Genomic DNA, 26,411 nt, shown 5'->3' with positions numbered 1-26,411 from the left:
TTGGTGTTATCCAGGACCCCCAAGTTGAGAGCAGGTATTTCGAAAGTGATTTATTTGAATAATAAGGCACTTAGTAAGCCAGTCGTCATTCTTCACAGAATTTCTACAGAATAAAACTCTTAATTAGGTCATTCGTCATGTCGTCTCGTGCTTTTATTGTTCTGACACTTCCAGTAAATTGCTTGTGGAAGTTTTCTTTTATTCTCAGTAAGTTAAGATGACCCGAATTCTACCGAAGTGTAATGTATTAAAGAGATGTAGTCGCCTAAATATTTGCTTTATCAGCTGATGGAATGTAGTCGTCTAACGGTCCAAAAATTTGCTTCACCTATGATAAAACTCATATTGGTATAGTCATAAAAATATGTGTATGGTATATATGGTATCGCATATATGGTATGGTCGTCTAAATATTTACTGATACAGCTTTAAAGGGACTTCTTTTTGACCAATCATATTATAGTCCCAGACACCTGAATTTTTCTTAGCCAATCAGTAATAGTGTTCACAGCTCACCGTCGAAATTTTATCCTTCAAATCCACATGAATGTTCAGAATTATCTGCGTTTGAGAGTTAAAATGACGACTCGTTATTTTATGTGAGTTTCATACATTTCTAGTACATCTGAAGACTATTTAAATATATTCAATGCTCAAATCAACCCCCAAAAATGGCGCATATGTCCCTTTAATGGATCTAGACCTCTTAATATGTGCTTTAATCAACTTCAATAGTTGGGTCGAATTTTGTTTGAAAGATCACAAAAGAAAGACTGACTATCGAGTTATTTCTTGGAATCTATGATCTACTAGCGTTTGAACCAAGAGAACCGCTTTTTCCTAGAAAAATTATAATTCTAGAAGATAATATTTTGACTGTGTCTTTGTTGTTTTATTATCAGCACAAAGACATTCGAAGATTACAAATACTATTTCCAATTAACACAAAAATTACTAACTAATATAATAAAGATTAGGATAAGACAGAATGTTTCCGGGCAACTGGTGACTTAGTAATCCTGTTTTATATAAATTTAGATCTATAATAGGTCTATTACCGATTAGAATTACCTTAATTCAAAATGAGATAAATAAAAAAGGAAAACAATGGATAAAATATCATGACTGACTAAAGTTATAAGACGTAAGATAAGATAGGATATTTCCGGGCATCATTTGACTCCTGGTTTAATATAAGTATATATCTATATTAGATCTATTAGTGATTAGAATGAGTAAATTTATCATCGATCCTCTCTAATACTTCACCAATTGATGTAATTACTTCACCCTCGGGATAAATCTGATCGGATTATTTTATAATCGTGTTTTAGAGTTCAGAAAGATCACATGTATTACATGCTATTGGGAATATACAAGAGGTCTTGTGTTTATGGTATATTGTATTCCAGGTATTTATGTATAATATACCACAAACACAAGACAATATCATTGTGTTAATTGTGTTGAAACGTTGTGTGTTTGATATTTAATTAAAGTGTGTTTATTCTATTATGTCGTGTGTTTATGGTATATTGTATTCCAGGTATTTATGAATAATATACCACAAACACAAGACAATATCATTGTGTTAATTGTGTAGAAACGTTGTGTGTTTGATATTTAATTAAAGTGTGTTATTACATAATATTGTCTTGTGTTTATGGTATATTGTATTCCAGGTATTTATAAATAATATACCACAAACACAAGACAATAACATTGTGTTAATTGTGTTGAAACGTTGTGTGTTTGATATTTTAGTGTGTTTATTATATAATATTGTCTTGTGTTTATGGTATATTGTATACCAGGTATTTATGAATAATATACCACAAACACAAGACAATAACATTGTGTTAATTGTGTAGAAACGTTGTGTGTTTGATATGTAATTAAAGTGTGTTTATTCTATAATGTCGTGTGTTTTTTACTCCTCAATTCCAAATGTCATCCAAGTCTTATAGTATTATACCTTTTCAACATGGCCAAAAATTTCTACCGTGTTTCACTTTAGCAGGGTAAAACTCGTATTAGGGACAGAGGAAATAAGCAAGTTATTTAGATAATGTGAGCCAATGTCCCAACTATTTATTGATAAATTGGCTTGGTTTAAACGACGATCAGTCTTAGAGTGCTCTTGATGAATACGCAGCTTGGATCTTAAAGCTTTTGTGGAAAAGCTACCACTTGACTCCAAAACAACAGAAACAGACTGATCAAAGTTACTTTCATGGTCGTTGGTAGGTGATTCAGACTCCATCTTACACTCCTGCTGAACCCGTATTCTCGAAACATTGTTAGAAGTTAAGACCTGAGGATGTCATAGCTCTAAGAATTAGCTATCATCAATTCTTCGATCTGAATATTGGATTAATTTTGGTTTTATTTACTGAAGAGTTTTGGTTATTTGATGTTCAACAGAATATTGGACCAATATCGATTAACAAGAAGGCAATATAGCATTTCTCCCTGATATTGACCAGTTTAAGGAAGTTCTATTTGACCAGTAAACACTAACATTCCTTCAGTCACGTTCATTCAGATGAGAATTATTGTACGGATTCGATTTTAAACGAATAAGTTCTTGTCTCTGATTTAATAGGATTGTTAGAGTACTATCTTGAACTGATCTAGATCAAAGTTTATCTTTTGGTATAACTTGTCCGACACGATTATAATATACGCCAACATGATGAACGTATGACAGGGTAGCTTAAGGTGCGAGCACACGAGATGCGAGCGGTCTTGGTCAGAGATTTTTGTCTCCGACTCGAATCTTGAGTAAAATCTCGCGTGTGCTCGTGCGTCCACGACGAGATTATCGTGTCGCCGACAGGATTTATAATATCAAGCAATATCCGATAGTTTTATCGTCTGCAAGACAGACCGTTATCCAATCAGAGTCATTTCCTTTCAATTGCATGCTCCGCACGTGATTATCGACAAGGTGTAAAACGACCGACTGGAGATTTTTATTTCCTCGTGTGCTCGTGTCAGTCGCTGAAACTCAAGACAAGACTCTAATCGGCGACAAAAGTATCCCACCAAGACAGCTCGTGTGTCCGCTCCTCTACCAATCTCTCATATTGAGCGTTTTAAAAGCAAAATCTTAAGTACTTCGATATTTAATAAGAATTTTGTAAAATCGAGACTTTTAGAGAAATGGAAAGAGATAAAAGGACCAACAATTTTGTATAAAAAAAAAGTTGGTTGCTTACAATTTGGAAGCTCTTTTCTTTCCTCATTCAAATTATGGCTTATTCACTTGATCAAGCGTATATTACCCCCAAAGCTAGATACAGTGGAATAGAAGCACTAATCTCATTAACTCTGTGTTGATATATTACCCGTATCTCTTATCAATCTCAGTGGTGGAAACTTATGCTGTCCCTAAAGGACCAAGTAAACTAATTAATCTATAGTAACTACCATATTCTGACAACATGATACATTGTCATACAGTGCGCAATGGGTGACATTTATTAGACTTGAGGGATTTCGTAATTTAACACGATAACAAATACCTTGAATATATGTTTTAGAAACAGATGTAGTGTTACGCCCAGAGAGAATGGTTGCCATATAGTGTTACGCCCCGGTTGAATGGTTGCCATGTAGTGTTCTATGAGCGACAGATCTTTGTTGGATTCAACGTGATAGAGAAACGTTTAAGAAACATAATATGAATACGGACAATACTCAACCTAATTCTATTTCAGGGTTTCGCTTCCCACATTTTGTGTTAGCAACAAAAGTGACCTTCATAACATGATGTGATTGGTCAAATAGAAACATAATTAGAACTAGACTGGAATAGAAAATTGGATAGATTTCGATTGAAACGAACATTCGTAATTGGATTGGACTAAACCATTGTGGTTTATATTGAACATTGTTTTCTAATATAGATCATATCGACTTCATTTACTCACTCATTTACTCGGCTTGAATCGATATGTATTTCTGTTTGATTTTGATAGATCGGATACATACAATACATCGTTTTATTTTGTTTCTGTTTTAATAAACGAATGATTAATGTATTGCGTTTTTAGTTATAACAAACTGTTTACCGCTGTATAGTAGTATACCATTGATTTGCTATTATACGCACATTTGTATATGTTTTTATCAGAGAAATTTGTTTAACAACACAGATCGTTTGATATTTTTAATGTTTCGTGACAGTTGTAATCTATTAAAAGAATAACCAATTACTTACGTTAACAAGTATTGTTTTACTACCAACATTGTTGTACCTTTTTATGTTTTTATTAAAGTTTTAATATGTTAATCAATTACAATAGAACACGTTTATTACATTTAATTTTTTAAAAACATAATACGTTGTTTACAGATAGATAGCGATCATAATTTTACAAATTAGATTTATTGAATTAATAATAGTATTTCACTATTCTACTACAAATAGTACACATTAAATTTGTAACATTGTTGCAGAGTTTACCGATCATATCGCTACATATTTATATTGTTTCTTGATAGCTTTTATAAATTATTCTATTCAAAAATAATCAGTTAATTACGACTTTGTACCACAATGACTTTTTTTTGTTGATAATTACATTTATATGTACAAAATAATTCATATTTCACTTTCATGGCGGATTCAATTTGTTATTTTTTAGTGTATGAAATAATGAACAATGAATTTGTTGCGCATTATATTGCCAATTATACGGTAAATAGTTTTTGGTTTTGATTATTCATTGCATTTATTAAAATGAAATGAAATGAATGGAGTTTTACGTCCTACTTTTCTGTACCATGTGGGCTAATGAAGACGGGCAACGCCATGCAGGGTGCAATGAGGGAAATTTTGCCAGGACAGCGGCATTAGACTGCTCTTTTTCGATTTCCAACTGTCGAGGGATCTTTAACGTGCACAGCCTGCAGCACACGGGGCCTCGGTTTATTGTCCCATCCGAACGACTAGACGCTTTTTTCATGTCAGAACCTCTTACCTGCATCACTGACAGGGGGATCTCTGATCTTTCCTTGTCCTATTGTTGTCTGTTCTTCTATCTTTGCCAATTGACATTTTACTTTAATGTTGGTTAATAGTTAAAATTCATGTATTCGTTTTTTTAATTAAATTCATGATAGCGTTAATTGATTGATTTATTTAATTAAAAACTTACAAACTGATGACAACCTTTACACCATGTTTACTGACAAATTCAGTTTTACTTTTTATAATGAAATGAAAACTTTGATCAATTTACATGTTTTTGGAGATTAACAGAGAGGTAAAATATGATAAACATGTTTCTATTCTAGTGATATATTTGTTTAATTGGTATATGATACTATGTAATGTTATCGTTTAATTGCTATATATATTGATAACTGTAAATAATAATATATTAGTTGAAACCTGTGGGATTTCCTTGTTAAATTAACGATATTATTTTTATCATTATTTTAATTAGTAACGCAGTCTTTACTAAAGTTCCTATTTGTACTGAAATCAGTATCCCTTCCCCCGGGTATATTCTGTCCTGTGATTGAATTCGTGATATTTTGAGTAATTGATAATTCTGTATTATGGCGTGTTTACCTTCATTGATGACCGGACTGGACTTAGATGGTATTTGTTTATGTTTAGATGCTAGTCATGCTAGATATCATTGAGAACCTGAGTTGTAAAACTTATAAAAATCATTTCCAAGAGGTTTGACCAAGGACTAGCTGGTAGAGATATCATTGAGAACCTGAGTTGTAAAACTTATAAAAATCATTTCCAAGAGGTTTGACCAAGGACTAGCTAGTAGAGATATCATTGAGAACCTGAGTTGTAAAACTTATAAAAATCATTGCCAAGAGGTTTGACCAAGGACTAGCTGGTAGAGATATCATTGAGAACCTGAGTTGTAAAACTTATAAAACCATTGCCAAGAGGTTCAACCAAGGACTAGCTGGTAGAGATATCATTAAGAACCTCAGTTGTAAAACTTATAAAACCATTGCCAAGAGGTTCAACCAAGGACTAGCTGGTAGGGATATCATTGAGAACCTGAGTTGTAAACTTATAAAACCATTGCCAAGAGGTTCAACCAAGGACTAGCTGGTAGAGATATCATTAAGAACCTGAGTTGTAAAACTTATAAAACCATTGCCAAGAGGTTCAACCAAGGACTAGCTGGTAGAGATATCATTAAGAAACCTGAGTTGTAAAACTTATAAAACCATTGCCAAGAGGTTCAACCAAGGACTAGCTGGTAGAGATATCATTGAGAACCTGAGTTGTAAAACTTATAAAACCATTGCCAAGAGGTTCAACCAAGGACTAGCTGGTAGAGATATCATTAAGAACCTGAGTTGTAAAACTTATAAAACCATTGCCAAGAGGTTCAACCAAGGTCTAGCTGGTAGGGATATCATTGAGAACCTGAGTTGTAAACTTATAAAACCATTGCCAAGAGGTTCAACCAAGGACTAGCTGGTAGAGATATCATTAAGAACCTGAGTTGTAAAACTTATAAAACCATTGCCAAGAGGTTCAACCAAGGACTAGCTGGTAGAGATATCATTAAGAACCTGAGTTGTAAAACTTATAAAACCATTGCCAAGAGGTTCAACCAAGGACTAGCTGGTAGAGATATCATTAAGAACCTGAGTTGTAAAACTTATAAAACCATTGCCAAGAGGTTCAACCAAGGACTAGCTGGTAGAGATATCATTAAGAACCTGAGTTGTAAAACTTATAAAACCATTGCCAAGAGGTTCAACCAAGGACTAGCTGGTAGAGATATCATTAAGAACCTGAGTTGTAAAACTTATAAAACCATTGCCAAGAGGTTCAACCAAGGACTAGCTGGTAGAGATATCATTAAGAACCTGAGTTGTAAAACTTATAAAACCATTGCCAAGAGGTTCAACCAAGGACTAGCTGGTAGAGATATCATTGAGAACCTGAGTTGTAAAACTTATAAAACCATTGCCAAGAGGTTCAACCAAGGACTAGCTGGTAGAGATATCATTGAGAACCTAAGTTGTTACCTGGGAAAAAATGGTTCTCTCTATTTTTACCAGTGAATAATGTTATGGCGAGAGAATAATAATTGTTTATTGTGGTGTAAATAATGCGATGCTTGTTTTTCCTAATAGAAACATCATTTAAATAAATATTTACCTGATTATAGTAAGGTTCTATTTCTAATATAAAACTCAATCAATCTAGCAATTAAACTCCTACATTTCATGTTTATTGTCAATAAAATTACAAACAGCAATCTACCGTGTTTATAATTGATTTGTATCTAATGAGAAGTTGACATCATCAATTTATTAATGTTGGTACATGTCATATGAATTAAATTATGCTATTGCTATTTGTATCGTTCAGGTCTTCTTTTTTTTTTATATAAATATTGGATGGAAAATTAATTTCTGTGAGCCATGACAATTAGGTGGCCTCTAGTCGCCTCAAACACCACATGTTAATAGAAATGCCACTTTTTGTTATGTATTATTAATGACACGATCTATGAATAAATCCACGTACATTTCATGTGCATTCCATAACAAAATTCAAATATTTACGGAATGCTCTCACTTGCGGAACATATGGTTTATTAACTCTGAGCATAGTTACCATTATTCTGTTTATCAACCAGAACACTAGGGCGTAAAACTCCGCTGTATTCATCTAATAGAAATATTACACTGTATCTGTTCGATTATAGACTCTTTCTTTACATCCTACGTTTTATTTTAGGATTATAGATTTTTATAAATTCAAACATTCTGAGTTGTTATGTTTTCTTTACTTCATAGTATACTTGAAATTCAACTTCCTTCTCTTTTGGCTTTGTATTTCTGTATTCAAAAAACATCTTCCTTCTCACTATAAACTTGTATATTTTCCTTGAATTTATTTACTCGTAATACATCTGTCATCTGATTACAATTGTTTATCAAAAAAGCATCTTTAATTGTGTATATTTATTTAGATTTACTGTTTATTTCGTGAAATGCGAGTCCTCAACTATCTTGGTTTTGTGTATTTAAGAAGCAGTTTTTAAAACTAAATTAGGACGTGTATATATTTCATGAGTTTATGTACCAGTAGTGAATCCAACATCTGATTACGTTTGTATATGAAATAGGCATCTTTTACTGTAGGTTTGTATATTTAAGAAGCATTTTTTAAAACTAAATTAGGACGTGTATATATTTCATGAGTTTATGTACCAGTAGTGAATCCAACATCTGATTACGTTTGTATATGAAATAGGCATCTTTTACTGTAGGTTTGTGTATTTTCTTTGTTTCTTTACGTGAAATGAAAATAACTCCTGAATAAATGAAATGAAATGAGATGAAATCGTTTATTTACAGAAAATACATCTAACTTCCGACTCAATCAGATAAAATCACTTGACTTTGATCTATTCCAGCTCTATGTTTATTTTCTAAAGTTCTATGGTTTGGAGTAAAACAGGAAATGCCCCTCCCCTCCCCCTCCCGCCTTTCTTCTATAGTTTCGTAGGTTGTTATCAAATAAAATTATTTACTTAACTGTGGTCTACAGAAATATTTGTAGAAGTCACAGATCTGAAGTGGATTTTATTATTATTTATAAGTTCTATGGTTTAAAGTAGAACAGGAAATGTCCCCCTCCCTCCGCCCCCTTTACAGTCTTTTTTGTTGTTATCAGACGATGTTTTGATGATCCAAAGAAAATGGAGGAAGTATATTTATGATAGATAAGAAACTCACAGATCTGATGTTGATTTGTTTGGTTATTTTTAGCTTACCTCTTCTTCAGCCTGGTAAAGTTTTGTTTACATGAACTGCATCTGTAGTATAAAGAATAGTTGAAAGACAAGTTACAGATCTGGAGTTGATTTAGTTAATGTTAAAGGTTCTATAGTTGGCGTTGTAACATGAAATCCACCCCAACCCTCTCTCATTCACACCCTTCTGTCTGATACAAACTATGTATTACCACCATTGTAACCTAACATCTAGAACAGCGAAACCAAACAAAGGTAGTGTCATATGACAGTCTCTTTGGGGCTTGCAGTTAGTCATATTTACCAAGAAACGCATCCAACTTTACACGCTTGGATTGGTCAAAAATAACGTCATTAGAACGGGAATGTGGTCGAAAACGTGTTAGATCACAAGGGCTAATATAAGAATAAAAGAAACGTACATGTAATTGTAATCTGATAATGGTTTTGTTCACTAGACCTGAGACCAACCTCCAGATCTACCGAGAAGGTAAATTAATTATTGAAATAATAGATAGCTATGTCTGATATAATATTAGTCTGTCATAAGATTCAAAATAAAGCCAGACTTGATGATGAAATCATATTTAATAGTCAGACTGTTTCAGGAGTTATGAGCAAATACAACAACGAATTACTCAGACACTGACAATAATGGAAAAGCAAAAAATGACTTAACAATTCAAACAAAATCTCTCAGATTTGTGTTTATTTGGGGAAGATGTCTGATTTTCTAGCAAGCTGTTATGACCTTAAAGGGATATAGCCGTCTAAATTTGCGTCCATGTGCCAGATAAAATAGCTGAAATTAACTATATTACAAATAACTGAAACAGAGCTCTATCAGCTGGTAAAGTAAATATTTAGATGACTATACAGATAGCTGAAATTGAGCTCTATCAACTGGTAAAGTAAATATTTAGATGACTATACAGATAGCTGAAATTGAGCTCTATCAGCTGGTAAAGTAAATATCTAGATGACTATACAGATAGCTGAAATAGAGCTCTATCAGCTGGTAAAGTAGATATTTAGATGACTATACAGATAGCTGTAATTGAGTTCTATCAGCTGGTAAAGTAAATATTTAGATGACTATACAGATAGCTGAAATAGAGTTCTATCAGCTGGCAAAGTAAATATTTAGATGACTATACAGATAGCTGAAATAGAGTTCTATCAGCTGGTAAAGTAAATATTTAGACGACTATACAGATAGCTGAAATTGAGTTCTATCAGATGGTAAAGTAAATATTTAGATGACTATACAGATAGCTAAAATAGAGTTTTATCAGCTGGTAAAGTAAATATTAAGATGACTATACAGACAGCTGAAATTGAGTTCTATCAACTGGTAAAGTAAATATTTAGATGACTGTATAGATAGCTGTAATTGAGCTCTATCAGCTGGTAAAGTAAATATTTAGATGACTATACAGATAGCTTAAATTGATCTCTATCAGCTGGTAAAGTAAATATTAAGATGACTATACAGACAGCTGAAATTGAGTTCTATCAGCTGGCAAAGTAAATATTTAGACGACTATACAGATAGCTAAAATTGGGTTCTATCAGCTGGTAAAGTAAATATTTAGATGACTATACAGATAGCTGAAATTGAGCTCTACCAGCTGGTAAAGTAAATATTTAGATGACTATACAGATAGCTAAAATTGAGCTCTATCAACTGGTAAAGTAAATATCTAGATGACTATACAGATAGCTGAAATTGAGCTCTATCAGCTGGTAAAGTAGATATTTAGATGACTATACAGATAGCTGAAATTGAGCTCTATCAGCTGGTAAAGTAGATATTTAGATGACTATACAGATAGCTGAAATTGAGATTTATCGGCTGGTAAATTCAATATCTAGATGACTATACAGATAGCTGAAATTGAGTTCTATCAGCTGGTAAAGTAAGTATTTAGATGACTATACAGATAGCTGAAATTGGGCTCTATCAGCTGGTAACGCTAATATCTAAACGAATGTATCCCTTTAACTTTTATTTGTCTTTATTCGGTTTTTTATTCGCTTCGTTGAAGAAGTTCTATAAGGGAATAAATTCAATAAGAGAAACAATTTGTCGGTTTGAGACGGTGTAATAGATTTTGAATCCCGAGTTGGTAGAGAAGAGATTGAAGCGGAAAGTAAACATAGTTCTATTGGATATTATGTTGACTGAGAACGAGAGAAAACAGTTATTGGTACTGACTTGACATTGATCATCTTATTCCATTTCGTAAACTAATATTATTTCATCACCATTAAAGATGGGTACCGATCACGTTTATACACAAATTTCACACAAATTTCTATTTTTAATTCCATCTCTGAAACTGATAGAAGAAATTTGACACCAGATAGTCAAAGGCATGACTGTTACTCCTTTGGTTGTTGTCCGTCTTTCCCTTTTTTGTGTTGTTGTTATGTGTAGATATAGAAACAAGGTTTGTTGCCAAAACTGTTTGGTGACCAAAGGTTGGTCAAGGATAAGATAATAGAAGGATCCTCGGAGACTAAGTTGTTATCATTGTAAAATAGTTATGACAAGTTTTGGTCAAAAAACAGTCGGTAGGATCCTCAGGGCCTGGGCTGTTATAAAAGTTTTGGCCAGTGACCAGCTGGTAGACAGGATTCTTGAGCACCAAGATTATTATCCTACAAGATAGTAATGCCTGATATATTTTGGATGTTTTAGTGATCAAGGTCCTTATACCCGGAAACTTTAAGAATCATAAACAGGATTTCAAGAAAAACAATAATTTCATTGGATACTAAAACTAAATTTCAAATTGATTTCAGTAATAGACCAATCAGATGAGCGGAACATTAAAATCATCGAGAAGTTATCTTAAAAAAAAGGCACCATGTTAAATCAGGCATTTTAAAAAATGCTCAACTTTATGATGTGGAAATCATTTCTTTTAGTTTAACATTTAAAAATATAGTACACAAGAACTAGACCGGCTACAAACGTCGACAATTAGATTTCATTCTCTCTTGAATGATGTGATCATCCCATCTCAAGCAATTAAAAATAGTCTTTTACAGTTTTTTTCTGTTTTCTACGGAGTTAAAATTAGATTAATATAATAGTGATGATAGAACTGGTGACTGGTTTCTATCAAATTTCTTACAGCATGTGATACAATGTTGCACTAAAAGACCTTTAACCATAGAGAAGACATACTGGGGGATTAATTGGCATTAAAAAGCTTCAGACGTTTAATATACGTATCTGGTTAGACATCGTAGTTCAAACATAGATCCCTACTGAGGAACTAGATGGAACCAGAGATCGTGGTTCGTGTGAGAGATGTATTGTAATCGATCAACAGGGTCTATTTATACCAGAGGGGTTATACGTGTTTCATATGTGTTAATATTCGCAAAATAAACCGCATGGAGCCTACATGCATGTTGATTGGTCAATTCGGAAGTTACGTGACATCATGAATATTCATTATCTCAGCCCCTAATAAGAGGGTATCTGCTTTAGAAAAACACGTTAGAAATGTGTTCTATTGAGGGGCTGTTGATGAGGCAATGGTGAGTCGAAAGTGATTCCTGATCTCAACGACTGAAGTTTACTTGACTGAAGTCTTCCTTGAAATAAAGCCAATAACACCTTCGTTTTTAACTTGATTCTTACCGCAACTTTAAACACCAACTTGTTATATTTGATAGAGGAGAATATTTCAGTTTAAATATTCATCGATCAATTCTAAATTGAAATGTCACTCGGTCATAGAACAACTTTTAACTGATCTTACTCGTCTTTTTTTTAGTGCAGAAATGTTCGTCAGTATGTTAAAGGAATTGTAGACACTGATAACATCTAATTGCACCATTCCAATTTTCAATCAGACTTTTATGGTTCCGGCAATTCTACTAAAACTTGGTGTTGGATCACTAATCACAAAATATGCTTATATCAAGCTTATCTTAAGTGGAATTGCAGGAAGCACAGACGAAAATCGGAATGGTACAATTTGATGCTATCAGTGCCCTCGAAAACCACTTTACGACCCCCTTAAATAATGTCACAAACTTCTGTTTTTCTAATCGTTTATTGTCCATGAAGATTAATAACGCCTTACAGTATGCAATGTGGAAATTTCCGCTTCTTTTGTTCCAATTTAAACTATAGTTCTGTATCATGGTTTTGAAATTTTTTAAAGTGATCCTTTAGAGAAATTAATCCCAAAAAGAACTAAATAATTTGATTTATCTATATTACGTCTTGTGTTTCTAATTTTTCATTCAATTGAAATATCCATTAGAACCAGTTGATTGAAACTGAACGAGTGGGCTAAATTTCATAATATCAATCAACAAGTTCATCTCTTGTATTACTAAAAGTTTTTTATTTGATTGGCATCAGATGAAATCCAAGTCAATTGTGTAAAAAATACTGTTAAAATCTAACTCCTTCAACTATAAATTACATTACTCAATTAGACTCTCATTATCTAACTGGCTGGAAAGAGTTCAAATTTTAATTCTGTCCACTCCTTCGATGAATGTCGCCATGACGCACTTCATTATTGCAATATCCAATTAGAGTCTCATTGTATTCTAGAGTTAAAAAGGCTTCGTTTTAAAATGTCAATTATTTCCGTAGTTAATTAATCTGGCTATAGAAAGACTATTGTGATGAAGATATCTATATAGCAGTATTAAATTCGTTACGTATCAAACTGACAGACGATGTGATGAGACAAATTTAATTTCAATATCCGGAAGAATTTAAACTTCTTATTTCATTTCCTCAAATCTACCTTTCCATTTTCTGAATTTTCAATATTCTGTCCAATAAATGCCAATTAATTTGGATATAGAAGGTCTATTGAGATAAAGAGATGTCGTTTTATTAAATTTGCAGCGTTTGAAAGATTCAACGACTGAATACGTTATTTGACAAATTTGATTTCAGTACCCTAAAGAATATCATTATACGGTATTACCATTTTTTCATTTATATCGAAGATTTTTCTCGTTTCCACAAAAAATTCATCTGGAATTGAAGATTGGAAATACAGCTAATCAAGGGAAATAATTTTCTGTAAAAAAAATCCTATGAATAAAAGGTATAAAGTTAATAAAGCAATAAGTAGGAAAAGAAATGAAATGAAATGGAGTTTTACGTCCTACTGTTCTGACCTTTTATTGAAAACCTAACGACAATGAGCAATCAATGTTTACCATATACAATTAGGGATATTTCTAGTCTTGGGTTTTCATCTTATCTTACTCTCACAACCATTTCTTTAGTTTAATTTTTTCCGATTCTTGAAATAGTTTGATTGATTTCTAAGGGGCCCCTCACATCATAGCGTTTACCAGTTGCGTATGGTTCTAAGTAATGAAAGAGGCCAATAGTTCCGAACGCAACTCACAACTCAGTTGCATGAGAGTTGCGCTCGAAACTAATGACCACTTTTCTTATTCGCAAACGCAACTCGTAATAGCTTTGGTGTAAGGGATCCCTTAGAAATCAATAAAACTATTTTTAGAATCGGAAAACGAAAAAAAGTAAAGCACAAAAACTAGTAAAAAAGGTGACACGGGTGTTAATTGACTGTCAAGGAATTGTTGAGAGTTTCCTGTCGACGGTAGTAGTACACATTGTTTCCTTTCTTACTTGATATTGGAGAACTTCTTAATTTCTTTACGACCACTTCATTTCTCAAGTATCGTGTCTGATTTTGTGGTTTATGTGATAGTTTATAGATCAAAGTTTCTTTGCCGACTATCGTAACATTTCCGTTCGAGTCTTTGGAATAAGAATGAAGGATTCTGTGTTTTAACTGGTTTATGTGATAGCAAATAGATCAAAGCTTCATCCCAACTATCTTGAATTTCTAACTTCTCGTTCTTTGAGCTGATTTATAATATTGTTGTGTCACTTGGATTAATTGAATGCCAATAGTTTAAAGTTTCTTTTCCTTCAATCTTAAAACTTTCTTTCTTCGAGTCTTCAGAATGTTTATTCAGGACTTTATAGTTCAGGATACCTCGACACTTGAAGCTTCACAAAATAAGCCTTGGGGCTGACAAAAATGCGATGCTCAATGCCAAAGGTTCACGATTTGCGTATTAATCAGATCGACATTCGGAGATGAAAAAAGAGTTGGCGAAATCATCGACTTGCTCTGCACACTGCATGAAAATAATCGTCTTTGTAAAACCAGCAATATATGTACGAAAAACGAAAAAAACCCAAAATTTAAAACGAAAATCTTAAAAAAAACATCAACTTCCTCGTCAGTTTCATATTACATTTGTTAAGGTTTCGGTTAAATTACACTAGTAAATAGATTTAAATTTATGACATTATTGGAAATTCGTTTATGTTTTGTTGATCAAAACTATATTCAGATGATTTATTAAATTATGTCCCGGATGATTTCAAGTGGCGACTGTAATCTGTAGAAACGTTGGTGATGTTTTTATTTTCATGAATTTCAATAGATTCTGTCAGTTAGTCATTTTCCTAGAACTCCCCTCATATATTACGAACTTTTTTATTGATTGGTTGAAGAATGAAGCGGATAAGATAGGACACAATAGGTGCCCTAGTTTTTTTTTTAAAGCATCAAACCATTTTGATTGTCTAGAATGATATTAAGTGACTTTGTTAGGATTAGGTAGTGATGGTCATACGTTTTTTTAATGCCCATTTTTGTACCGTCGCGGTGCGAATAGCCACGGCCTTTTACAATAGTTCTGTCATGCTAAAGTTGTATAAAATATATAATATCACTATCGATTTTCAAGATTATAGTTTTATATTTGAGACATTTTATCATCTATTTGGCTTTTACAATAGTGTTTTCATAGTCAAGTACTTCTTGGATTGCACAAACATTAGCCGCAGGGTGGGGCATCAGAATGGTGTAATTACAAACCATAGATATCCCGGACGGGTAGACAAGGCTAAAAAGGCGCTTTATGAGGTTTTATGAAGGGAGATCATTTTACTAGTCAATAAGAATTTTGGACAGTAACTTTTTGTGGTCTGAATTCTTGATTGTGATTTTGAAAGCTTTAACATCTACCTCTATACATTTACTAAGTATAAAACTATAGAGGTTTTAAGTATGGGACAAAACTGTTATATTTTTTAGTAATTGACATTGAAGTATGTAAGAAGTGGTGGTCTAAGTCCTCTAGAAGTTGTTAATCAAATATAAAACTGAAGTATCTCTACTTCAACTACATCCAAATCTCATAAGTAGGTTTTTATAGTTCTTCAGAATTAACGGTGACACCCTTCCAAGCAGGATCTTATTTCTAGTGTCACTGTTTTTAGAAGTGGATTGACGTGAGTTTAGATTAAAGTAGAAATGTCTGTAATCATATTACCCAAGTTTTCGCCCAGTTTTATTTGACCGAACCTTTATCAGAATCTCCAGGGCATCACGATACATACCCACAATGACTTTAACAGTTTGACTTTATTGCAACCACCACTATTAGTTATCTCTTCGTGCGAATAGATAAATAAAATCAAGAACATTTTGGAATTTAGTCAAACATGGCAATTACCTAGCCGTAATCTAGTAGGGGAAGGGCAAATTTCAGGTTTGCAAATGAATTTCAAGACAAAGATTATGTGGATTCTATTGCCTTCTGTAAGATATTTGGATCAATATTTTGAGCTTGATCCTTCTTACTAAGAAAATGGCACACAATTTCCTATACCATTGGTCACTATCAGGGCAATTATAGTTTATATTTATGATAGCTTAACATGTTTTAAGCAACAATAATTATGAAACATTTTCCTGTAATTGCCCGCCATATCCGTCCACCAAGTACTTGAGGTCAACGTCAAGCCCAATACTGAGTAGAATGATCTCGTGTTATCAGGAAGAGATTAGAAGGATGTATTTCTGACCATTACAAGCGCCGAAGATCAATTTTGAGCCATATATTTAATAGGCTAAGATTATAAAGATGTATAGTAGATCCCTGATACATTCCCCCTTGAAGCGCCGGAAGTCAGCAATGACTCTAATAGTTGATAAACTGGTCACGTGTTTTCAGGTTAAGATTATAAAGATATATATTAGATCGCTGACATATTGGACCTTCAGGCGCCGGAAGTCGGTAATGAGCCTAAAAGTTGATAAACTGATCACGTGTTTTCAGGCTAAAATTATAAAAGGCTAATTTCTTATAACAGTAAATACAGGGAAATAAATCACAATTCCAAGGATAATTTCAGACAAATTTTCTCTAATTGATCTTATTACAGATGCCAATTTTCAATCCGTCAATATAGCATAGGTCAAAGGTCAAGGCCTGGGTCAATCGTGAACGAAAATTACAGTAATTATGTCGGTAAAATTGTTGTATTACAGAGTCTTGTGAGATAGATTGGATAACACCAGGCCGACTCGACCTAAGGCTCTCAATCGTCCATCTTTATAATGACATGCTATTACCCTCTTATATTTCTTAACATCATTAGGCTCTTTTTTTATATACGGTAGATTTGTAAAGGCCCCAAAGTTCGGAATATATTGACACTGAAAATGCTAATCGTTCATAATGTCAAGCTATTACGAACTTGAACGAACTTCTTCCTTGAAACTAGAAGACATTATGAAAAAGTTAATCGTCTATCAAATAACAAGTAATTCACTACCCACTGAACTATTCCACTGCCCTGAGCCTTGTCGAAAACATTATCATTCTGGCATCTCAACCTATGATGGACTCGAACCGAACCAGTGGCGAGGGGAAAGCCTCTCAGTCCCGAAAGGAAGTATTTCAGGCAAATATCTCTTAACTAGGTTGGAAATTCGGGCAATTTCAGATATCTCGCGCCTGTTTTCATGAAAAGAATGATGTTGAAATCATAATTTTAATAGAAATCGACAGACGACAGTACCAGAGACTGATAATGACATCTTATATTTGGGTCAAAATCCCCGGAAATGAAGTAATTAACAAAATTTATTATTTTCATGAGTTCAATTCATTCATCTACTTGCTATACAATAAAACATACAGACAAGTTTATTTATCTACTTCCGATTCTGCGTAACAATCATTATTACCGGAAGTTATCGATGGGATTGTTATTTTTAACGAATCCGGTTTCCTGTAAACAGAAATGGAAAACACTGTTTTAAGTGCACGAAAGATACACGTTTTTCTTATTAATAATGATTTTAAAATGGAAACTCTGAATTATAGTGGACATGAATTATAGTGGACATGAATTATGGTGGACATGAATTATAGTGGACATGAATTATGGTGGACATGAATTATGGTGGACATATATTCAAAGAACTCTCCGGTGATTTAGAAATAAAGCTTTTAGAATGTCACATATTTCTCAGAATTTCAAAAAATAAGTAAAGCGAGTTCTAATTAAACTAAAACCATAAAACCTTTCTAGACGGGAATTCAGGTCGACCTTTAGATTGGTGTAATCTAAGAGAAACTGCATTTTCGACGGGTGCTAAGATCTGGGAAAAAATTTGATCAATTACTAGCTTTGTTCGATCTTTACAGATGACGACCTAAAAATCGTCAGCGATCATCAGTAATTAAAGTTTCTAGCAATACAGTGAGGCTTAAATGAACAAACGGTTGTCGTGGGTTCTAATCTCCGCCGGCGAGTGAAAGTCTGGTGACCTGGAATAAGTTATCTTTCCGTCGACTTAGTTGTAAATGGGTACAGCTAATCCTAGACAGACCCTGAATTTGTCAAAGGATCAACTTGCAGGATTATCAGTGAAAAAAAGTTATTATCCTCGAAAATATTGGTTGTTTTTCTTTATCTTTCTGAATTTGTTAAATATTAAATTAAATATTGGAAAAAACTGATGTTCAAGATGTTACCCAACCCTGGAAGTGTTTTATATATTTATGAACAAGAGAAGAGAAACAAAACAAGGAAATTAACTATGAATTATTCACAGCATTGTATTTGTAAACCGGAGAGTTAATGGCCGCCTACAGCCTTCATTCAAGCGATGTATGAAGAATTATCAGCCGGAGTTTTTATAAAGTTGAGTAACAATTACTTTCTGATACTACCCTAGGGGGTGATACGAAATTAGAAGGCATCCTACCGCGAAAGAAAATGAATTAATTTGGAAATAATATGAAAGTTGCGACAGTTCAAGTTATCTTGATGATATATTGTGATAGATGATTGGTTGGGTACGATGACAGCAGGATTTCTGAATACTCGAAGCCCAATTCGTTTCACCAACTTTAAGTTTAATTTTCTTTGAAGTATGCCACATGGGATTGAAAGAATTTTCTCGTTATGTGTATCGGAGACATTGTTAGCATTGATTATTCCTATTTTCAGAAAGAAGTCTGAGGGTCTTGTAATTCCACTAATAAAAATAACCGTAGTTACCTCAGGGCCCTTGTATACTATTAGCAGTATCCTTTCTACCATCTGGTCCTGGGCCAAACCTCTTGGTAATGATTTTACAAGGATAACAACTCGGGTTCACAAGGATCCTGTCTACCAGCTGGTCCTCTACCAAACCTCTTGGTATTGATTTTACAAGGATAACAACTTAGGTTCTTGAGGATCCTTTCTACCAGCTGGTCCTCTGCCAAACCTCTTGGCATTGATTTTACAAGGATAACAACTTAGGTTCTTGAGGATCCTTTCTATCGGCTGGTCCTTGATCAAACCTCTTGGCATTGATTTTACAAGGATAACAACTTAGGTTCATGAGGATCCTTTCTATCAGCTGGTCCTTGATCAAACCTCTTGGCATTGATTTTACAAGGATAACAACTTAGGTTCACAAGGATCCTTTCTACCAGCTGGTCCTTTGTCAAACCCCTTGGTAATAATTTTACAAGGATAACAACTTAGATTCTTGAGGATCCTTTCTACCATCTGGTCCTTGGTCAAACCTCTTGGGATTGATTTTACAAGGATAACAACTTAGGTTCTTGAGGATCCTTTCTACCAACTGGTTCTTGACAAACCTCTTGGTAATAATTTTACAAGGATAACAACTTAGGTTCTTGAGGATCCTTTCTACCAGCTGGTCCTCGACCAAACCTCTTGGTAATAATTTTACAAGGGTAACAACTTAATTCGCAATGATCCATTCTACCAGCTGGTCCTCGACCAAACCTCTTGGTAATGATTTTACAAGGATAACAACTTAGGTTAGTGAGGATCGTTTCTACCAGCTGGTCCTCGACCGAACCTCTTGGTAATGATTTTACAAGGATAACAACTTAGGTTAGTGAGGATCGTTTCTACCAGCTGGTCCTCGACCAAACCTCTTGGTAATAATTTTACAAGGATAACAACTTAGGTTCTTGAGGATCCTTTCTACCAGCTGGTTCTTGACAAACCTCTTGGAAATAATTTTACAAGGATAACAACTTAATTCGCAATGATCCTTTCTACCAGATGGCCCTTGGTCAAACCTCTTGGTATTGATTTTACAAGGGTAACAACTTAGGTTAGTGAGGATCGTTTCTACCAGATGGTCCTGGGCCAAACCTCTTCGTAATTATTGTACAAGGGTAACAATTAGGTTAGTGAGGATCGTTTCTACCAGATGGTCTTTGACCAAACCTCTTGGTAACAACTTGGGTTCTTGAGGATCCTTTCTTCCAGCTGGTTTCTGACAAAAACTCTTGATAATAATTTTACAAAGGTAACCCTTTGGTATTGATTCTACAAGGATAACAACTTAGGTTCTTGAAGATCCTTTCTACCACATGGTCCTGGGCCAAACCTTTTGGTATTGATTGTACAAGGGTTCGTGAGGATCGTTTCTACCAGCTGTTCCGCTCGAAAATGATTTAACAAGGATAATAATGTAGACTCTCTAGCGTCCTGTATATCAAATTACCCAATGACAGTATTGGAGTGGATCAGACGGTATAATACCCTGTGCGCTACTTACTATACATCAAAATGTGTGGACTGGACAAAATCTTTTTTTTTAAATCTATTATTCAAATAAATCTTATGTACTGTATATAGTTTTATACAAGTATAGTTTAGTTTAGGTTTGATCTGAACATACAGAGAATAAAATGAATATATGTTCTGTACAGCAAAAGAAAGGATAAGATAGGTGGGAGATAAAGAAGTAGAAAAAGGATGAGAAGATATATAGAGTGTAGAGAGTTTGATCCTAATTTTGCGTAATTTGGGCTGTACTAAAGCTGAAATAAGGGTATTATGTCACTATTTCGTACACTATACAGTACAGTTGCGTTTCTAATCGGAGCTTGTCTGGTTTTTCAAACTCCCAACCTTAACTTTCGAATTTATTTTCATAGAATTCTTAAATGCCTCGTATTAAGAGACCATTCGGCATTTCTTTCCCACCCACCCCTCCCGTTGATTTCCAAACTTTCGAATTTATTTTCATTAAAATCTAAAATACTATGAGACCCTTGGGATTTTAAGGCTCCTACCTATACCACCCCGTCCCCCCACGCTCCTGTAATATTAATAATCATATAATAATAATATTACGATTGGTGAATATCTACTCTTGGTAATATAGATTGCCAATTAAACATGCCGATATCACATCCAAAATCACGTCTGAGGAATGGATAGGTCCAGAGCTGTCGAGCTAGGTATTAAACAGCTCAAGATGTAGCTTTTTTTTCATTCCATTTTCTATTAAAAATTGCTGATTAAAGTATTTTAATTTTAATATTTTTTATATTTTTCAGACTGTTCGAAAGTCACCCGGATATAAAACATGCCTTCGTGTCGTTTCGTGGTCTACAACCCAAGGAATTGAACAATAGCTCTGTATTGCGAGCTCATGCATTACGTGTGATGACCACAGTTGATAAGTGCCTGTTTAGATTTGATAATTTAGAGAAGGTGGAAGAACTGATGAAGTCTCTGGGATGTCGACATGGTCAAAGTTATCAGGTTGTACACCAACATTTAGATGTAAGTATACTAATTATACTAATATACTAAAATTCACGTGTGTTTTGGATACTATAATGATTACCAGGCCATAAGGACTATATCATCCTGTCTAAAGCTGTGGGCACACGAGCGGTCTTGGTCGGAGATTTTTGTCCCTGACTCGAATCTTTAGTAAAAGGCCGTGCTTCCACGTCACGATTATCGTGTCGCCGACAGGATTCATAATGTCAAACAAGTTTGATAATTGTCGACATCGACAAGGTGGAAAACGGCCGACTTGAGTTTTCCTCATGTGCCCGTGCCAGTCGTTGAAACCGAAGACAAGACTCTAATCGGCGACAAAAGTCTCCTACCAAGATCGCTCGTGTGCCCGCACCTTAACGGTATCCTGCTTTCAGATATGTCTCGGACCACAGAGCCGGGTATATATGTTCAGATAATAGAAACGCGTCTTATGCGTGGTGCAGTATTTCATATCTACTCTGTGTACCACCAGTAAGTCATTCAAAGGTTTCATCTCATTCGTCGCATTTGACACACTAATATTGAGAAATTGGCTGACTACAAATGCCATTTTACTAAATGATGGCAGATTTCTACCACTTAGTTGGCAGTTTCGTTTTAGAAATTAGAAAACGAGAAAAATGATGACAATTAGCGTAATTGCGCTTTTTGCTAGAAAGCAGAAAACGAGCAACTGTTTGCTCCTGGATTTATCTGTTATAAGCACGCAAAGATCCGTCCACCTTAAAGGGATTATAAAGAGGTTTTCTAAATTCTTTATGTGGATCGGGGACACGGTTAACATCAATTTACACCATTCCAATTTTCAATCAGACGTCTGTGGTTCCTGCAATTATACTAAAACTAAATGTTTGATGACGTCAAAGCGAAGGGTCGTATGTGATATATCATATTAGTGACGTCATCAAACACTTAGTTTGATGCTATGAGTTTTGTTAACATAAATAATGTAGAAAACCACTTTACATGATGTTATTACCTGTGATATTGATGTTATTACCTGTGATATTGATGTTATTACCTGTGATATTGATGTTATTACCTGTGATATTACCTGTGATATTGATGTTATTACCTGTGATATTGATGTTATTACCTGTGATATTGATGTTATTACCTGTGATATTGATGTTATTACCTGTGATATTGATGTTATTACCTGTGATATTGATGTTATTACCTGTGATATTTTAATACTCTTCTCTTGTCTATTTCAGTTGATGGCCCCCCATTTTAATTATGCAATCAAACACAATTTAAAGGATCAATGGTCGCCGGAATTAGAAAGCGCTTGGGACAAACTATTCAAACTAATGATACACTATATGAAAAGCGGTATGACATGATAGAAAAAAGACATGTCTACAAACTTCTAGATAAGCAATGTTACCATGCCTTATAGATCACTGTGCATTTAAAAACATAGACCTAGACATTGGATTATAGTGCGTTACTCCAGCCTTTTTAGACTCTGACAGCCAGACTTATTCTGTCTACGACGAGGATAGTTTTCTTCGCTATGCATAGACAAAGTTGGACTGGATAACTTTAGGCTCTAGTGCAGCTAAATTGAAAACATAATAGTATAGTTGCGACGTTCAATAAATACCAATACATAAGGATCGAACTTTGTGCAGTGAAGGTTTCGTATAGGACCAAATTGACTGGCACCAACAATCCAGCAATAGAAGGCAGTGTGGCATATGTGGTGTATTTGAGAGTTAATTAAAGGGACGGTTAAAGAAGGTGTAGTACGTATGTGTCGTGTAGTGTATATAGAGCAATCGTTGCCGAAAAAGTAAAAAAAAGGGGGCAAAGTGACTGAATGTTTTGTGAGATGTTTAAAAAGAAAAGAGGAAAAACCTAAATAAATAAAAACAGTATTATGAATATACTATAGTAAGTTTTGTAAGATGTTGAATGTGAATAGTGGAAATACTTGAACTACCAGTTTCCTGTATTACTGGAAAATATCAATTTACAGAATAACAGTATATTATATTTTCTCTAGTAATTTTGTTGGTTTAGTGAGTTATAAATGTGTCGTGCGTTATGATATGGCTAATCGAAAGTAGACTTACGGGAAGTAAAAATGATGAAACTACCGGAAGTGAAAAGGATGAAATTACCGGAAGTTGAAATATTGAAATTATCCAAAGTTGAAAATGGTGAAATTACCGGAATTTGACATGATTAGCTTACCGGAAGTATAAATATTGAAATTACCGGAAGTAGATATGATGAAATAACCGAACTTGGAAGTTCAGACAATACCGGAAGTGGACATTATGGCATAAGCGGAAGTGGAGTGCTGTCGCGAAGGGCTTCGTGATAATATCGGAATCTCATATTGTGAAGGTATTTGTGATAGCGAGGCGAGTTTTATAGATGTTGAAGAAATAGTCTACCGGCTGTGAACATTATAAGCGATCTATGGATTTAAACGTTGCGAGGACAAATAAGTGCGTGACCCAGAATAGACCGCGTGACGAGTAGACGATTTTACAGTGTATATTTTATGCCCTATGAAATAAGCATGTAAAGATGTTTTGGAATTATTATACGCAGAATTAAATATGCAAGGCGGTGTTTACTTGTTGTTTATATATACGGTGCATCTATAAGAAAATAAAATAATTTAAACTTAAATATAGGTGTGTGGGTCCGCGTTAGCATCACAGGCGTAATGACTAAAACATTTAGCGTCATTCGTCTCACAAACTAGATACAGAAAAATTAACTACTGCTTATTTTCAAACAAATTGTAATTATGTGACAAAACTTCTTGTAAAAATGATTGTTTTTCAGATATAATAAAAAGCCGTGCAAGCAAAACAATTCCAGTGACCAAAATAATTCGTCTAAAGCATGAACAAATCGGGAGCGATATGGTTTAGTAGTGGATTCCTCAAGTACAATCCGGTGTAAAATGAACCAATAATAGGATTGATAAATGGTATGGTTTTACAACTGTTTATTATCGTCTGTCACATACAATAGAGATACAACTGTGAAAACAAGAAATGAATATGGATATCAAACCACTGGTAATGTCTACAGGTCGACCATGCCGCTGTAGCAAAATCTTAGAGCACTGTGGTTCCATCGAGTGTTAGAGACTGGGAGAATTTGATATTTCGCTGTATTTGGTCAACCCGAGTGCACAAAATACAGTTGCCGTCAATCGCTATCAGTTGTTAATGTTCTATTTCTGTCAAACACTATCCGTTATAAAGAGTAGGATAGAGCTTGTTCAGATTGGTACAGTACCGAACTATTTATTCCATTCTCTCTAGAAAGTAAATTATCACCACCAAGATGAAGGCTTAAATACTCGAGAAGTTTATTATTTGTATCTATTAGGTTTTTTTAGTTTATATCTAGCCTTCGAGTTATCAACGAATAAAGACCGAGATTAAGTTGTAAAAAGAATGATTTTGTACAGAAAGGTTTGGTATAAACTGCCCCTTAACCAGTATTAAACACTAACGTATCACACGTTGGGTAGATTTGATATTACTGAAAGCAGGTTACAGTAGGTTATTCAGAATATACCAAAACTTACAAATCAGACATAGATGATAGATCTGACATTTTTACGCACCCCGAATGTTCCTTTCTGAACGTCATTAGCTCTACCTACCACTTGAAAAGGGAAGGTGTGGGGGTACAAATAGGGGGCAGACTGACCCTATAGGGGGACATTTGTCGAGGCTGATTTCAATATGCAGCAACTCTGTGGAGGCAAGCGTCTCATGGTACGTCTGAGAGAGTTTTGTTACAAATAAAGTGGGGTACAATTGCAGGTGTAAGCCATTTTACTAGGGGCGCATATGCCCTCTCTGCACCCCCGCTGATGCCGCCAATGTATGAATATTGTGAATGAATGTGAAATGAATGTGTGATTTGAAAGATGGAACAAGTTCTGTGTTTATAATTACTCTATATAAGTTAGGTTGTATCGTCTAGGGAATGGGAATGGGAGGGCAATAGGTCAGTTTACACCAACACCTGGTATTATTATTATTATTATTAGTATTAGTATTTCTATATTGAACTGTAAATTATGTAATAAAGTTTCTATACTTAGATTTTTTCTAAATCTTAATTTATTTGTCTGAGCTCTGATATACAGTCCTCGAAAAGAACCTGTTAATATTGATTGAAGTAGATATCAAAGGTCTTAAAATTCTCATAATTAATGGAAACTTCATAATTCCCGATCCCAGCGTTTCTGTAGTATGATGACATGATATTTCAAATTGCACAAAATTAAAAGAAAAGCTTTAAAACGTCTGGGATTGATCAAACCGGTAGAACCTTTTTTACCTCATGCCCTCGCCTCAACTAACCTTTCCTCTATTCTCACTCTCATGGTACACCTAGCAATATTTTGGGTGTGGTCAGCCTGGCAGGTATCACTTTCAAGAACGCGTGATGCCCCTCTTCAACGTAACTATATTATACCACCGTCACTCAGAGAGCTGACCAAGCTTATTGGAGTTACCTCCCATACCCTGTGCACAGTGTAGAACAGTGTAGCGAAAATCAAAGTAATTGCAAATACCAATATATGGCAGGTGTTCCCGCAAAGAGTCGCAGTGTGATTGAGAACAGGTGATCCACAAAGAGTCGCAGGGTGATTGAGAACTGGTGATCCACAAAGAGTCGCAGGGTGATTGAGAACAGGTGATCCA

General features: G+C 34.4%; 1 protein-coding gene across 1 annotated transcript in view; it reads left to right on the top strand.

Annotated features, from left to right (window-relative positions):
- LOTGIDRAFT_63395 (hypothetical protein) overlaps positions 1–23,054 on the top strand; it is a gene marked incomplete at both ends in the record, with an annotated part of 28,936 nt that extends 5,882 nt beyond the window's left edge. Inside the window, 2 exons of the mRNA XM_009048567.1 lie at positions 21,480–21,708; positions 22,932–23,054. Of these exons, the coding sequence (XP_009046815.1) occupies positions 21,480–21,708; positions 22,932–23,054 (352 nt within the window). The remainder of the gene's footprint in view (positions 1–21,479; positions 21,709–22,931) is intronic.
- Positions 23,055–26,411: the final 3,357 nt, after the last annotated feature.

The sequence above is a fragment of the Lottia gigantea genome (genome assembly GCF_000327385.1).
Source record: "Lottia gigantea unplaced genomic scaffold LOTGIsca_124, whole genome shotgun sequence".
Taxonomy (NCBI): Eukaryota; Metazoa; Mollusca; class Gastropoda; family Lottiidae; genus Lottia; species Lottia gigantea.
Note: the sequence above shows the minus strand (reverse complement) of the source record. Positions and strands in the feature narration are given on the sequence as shown.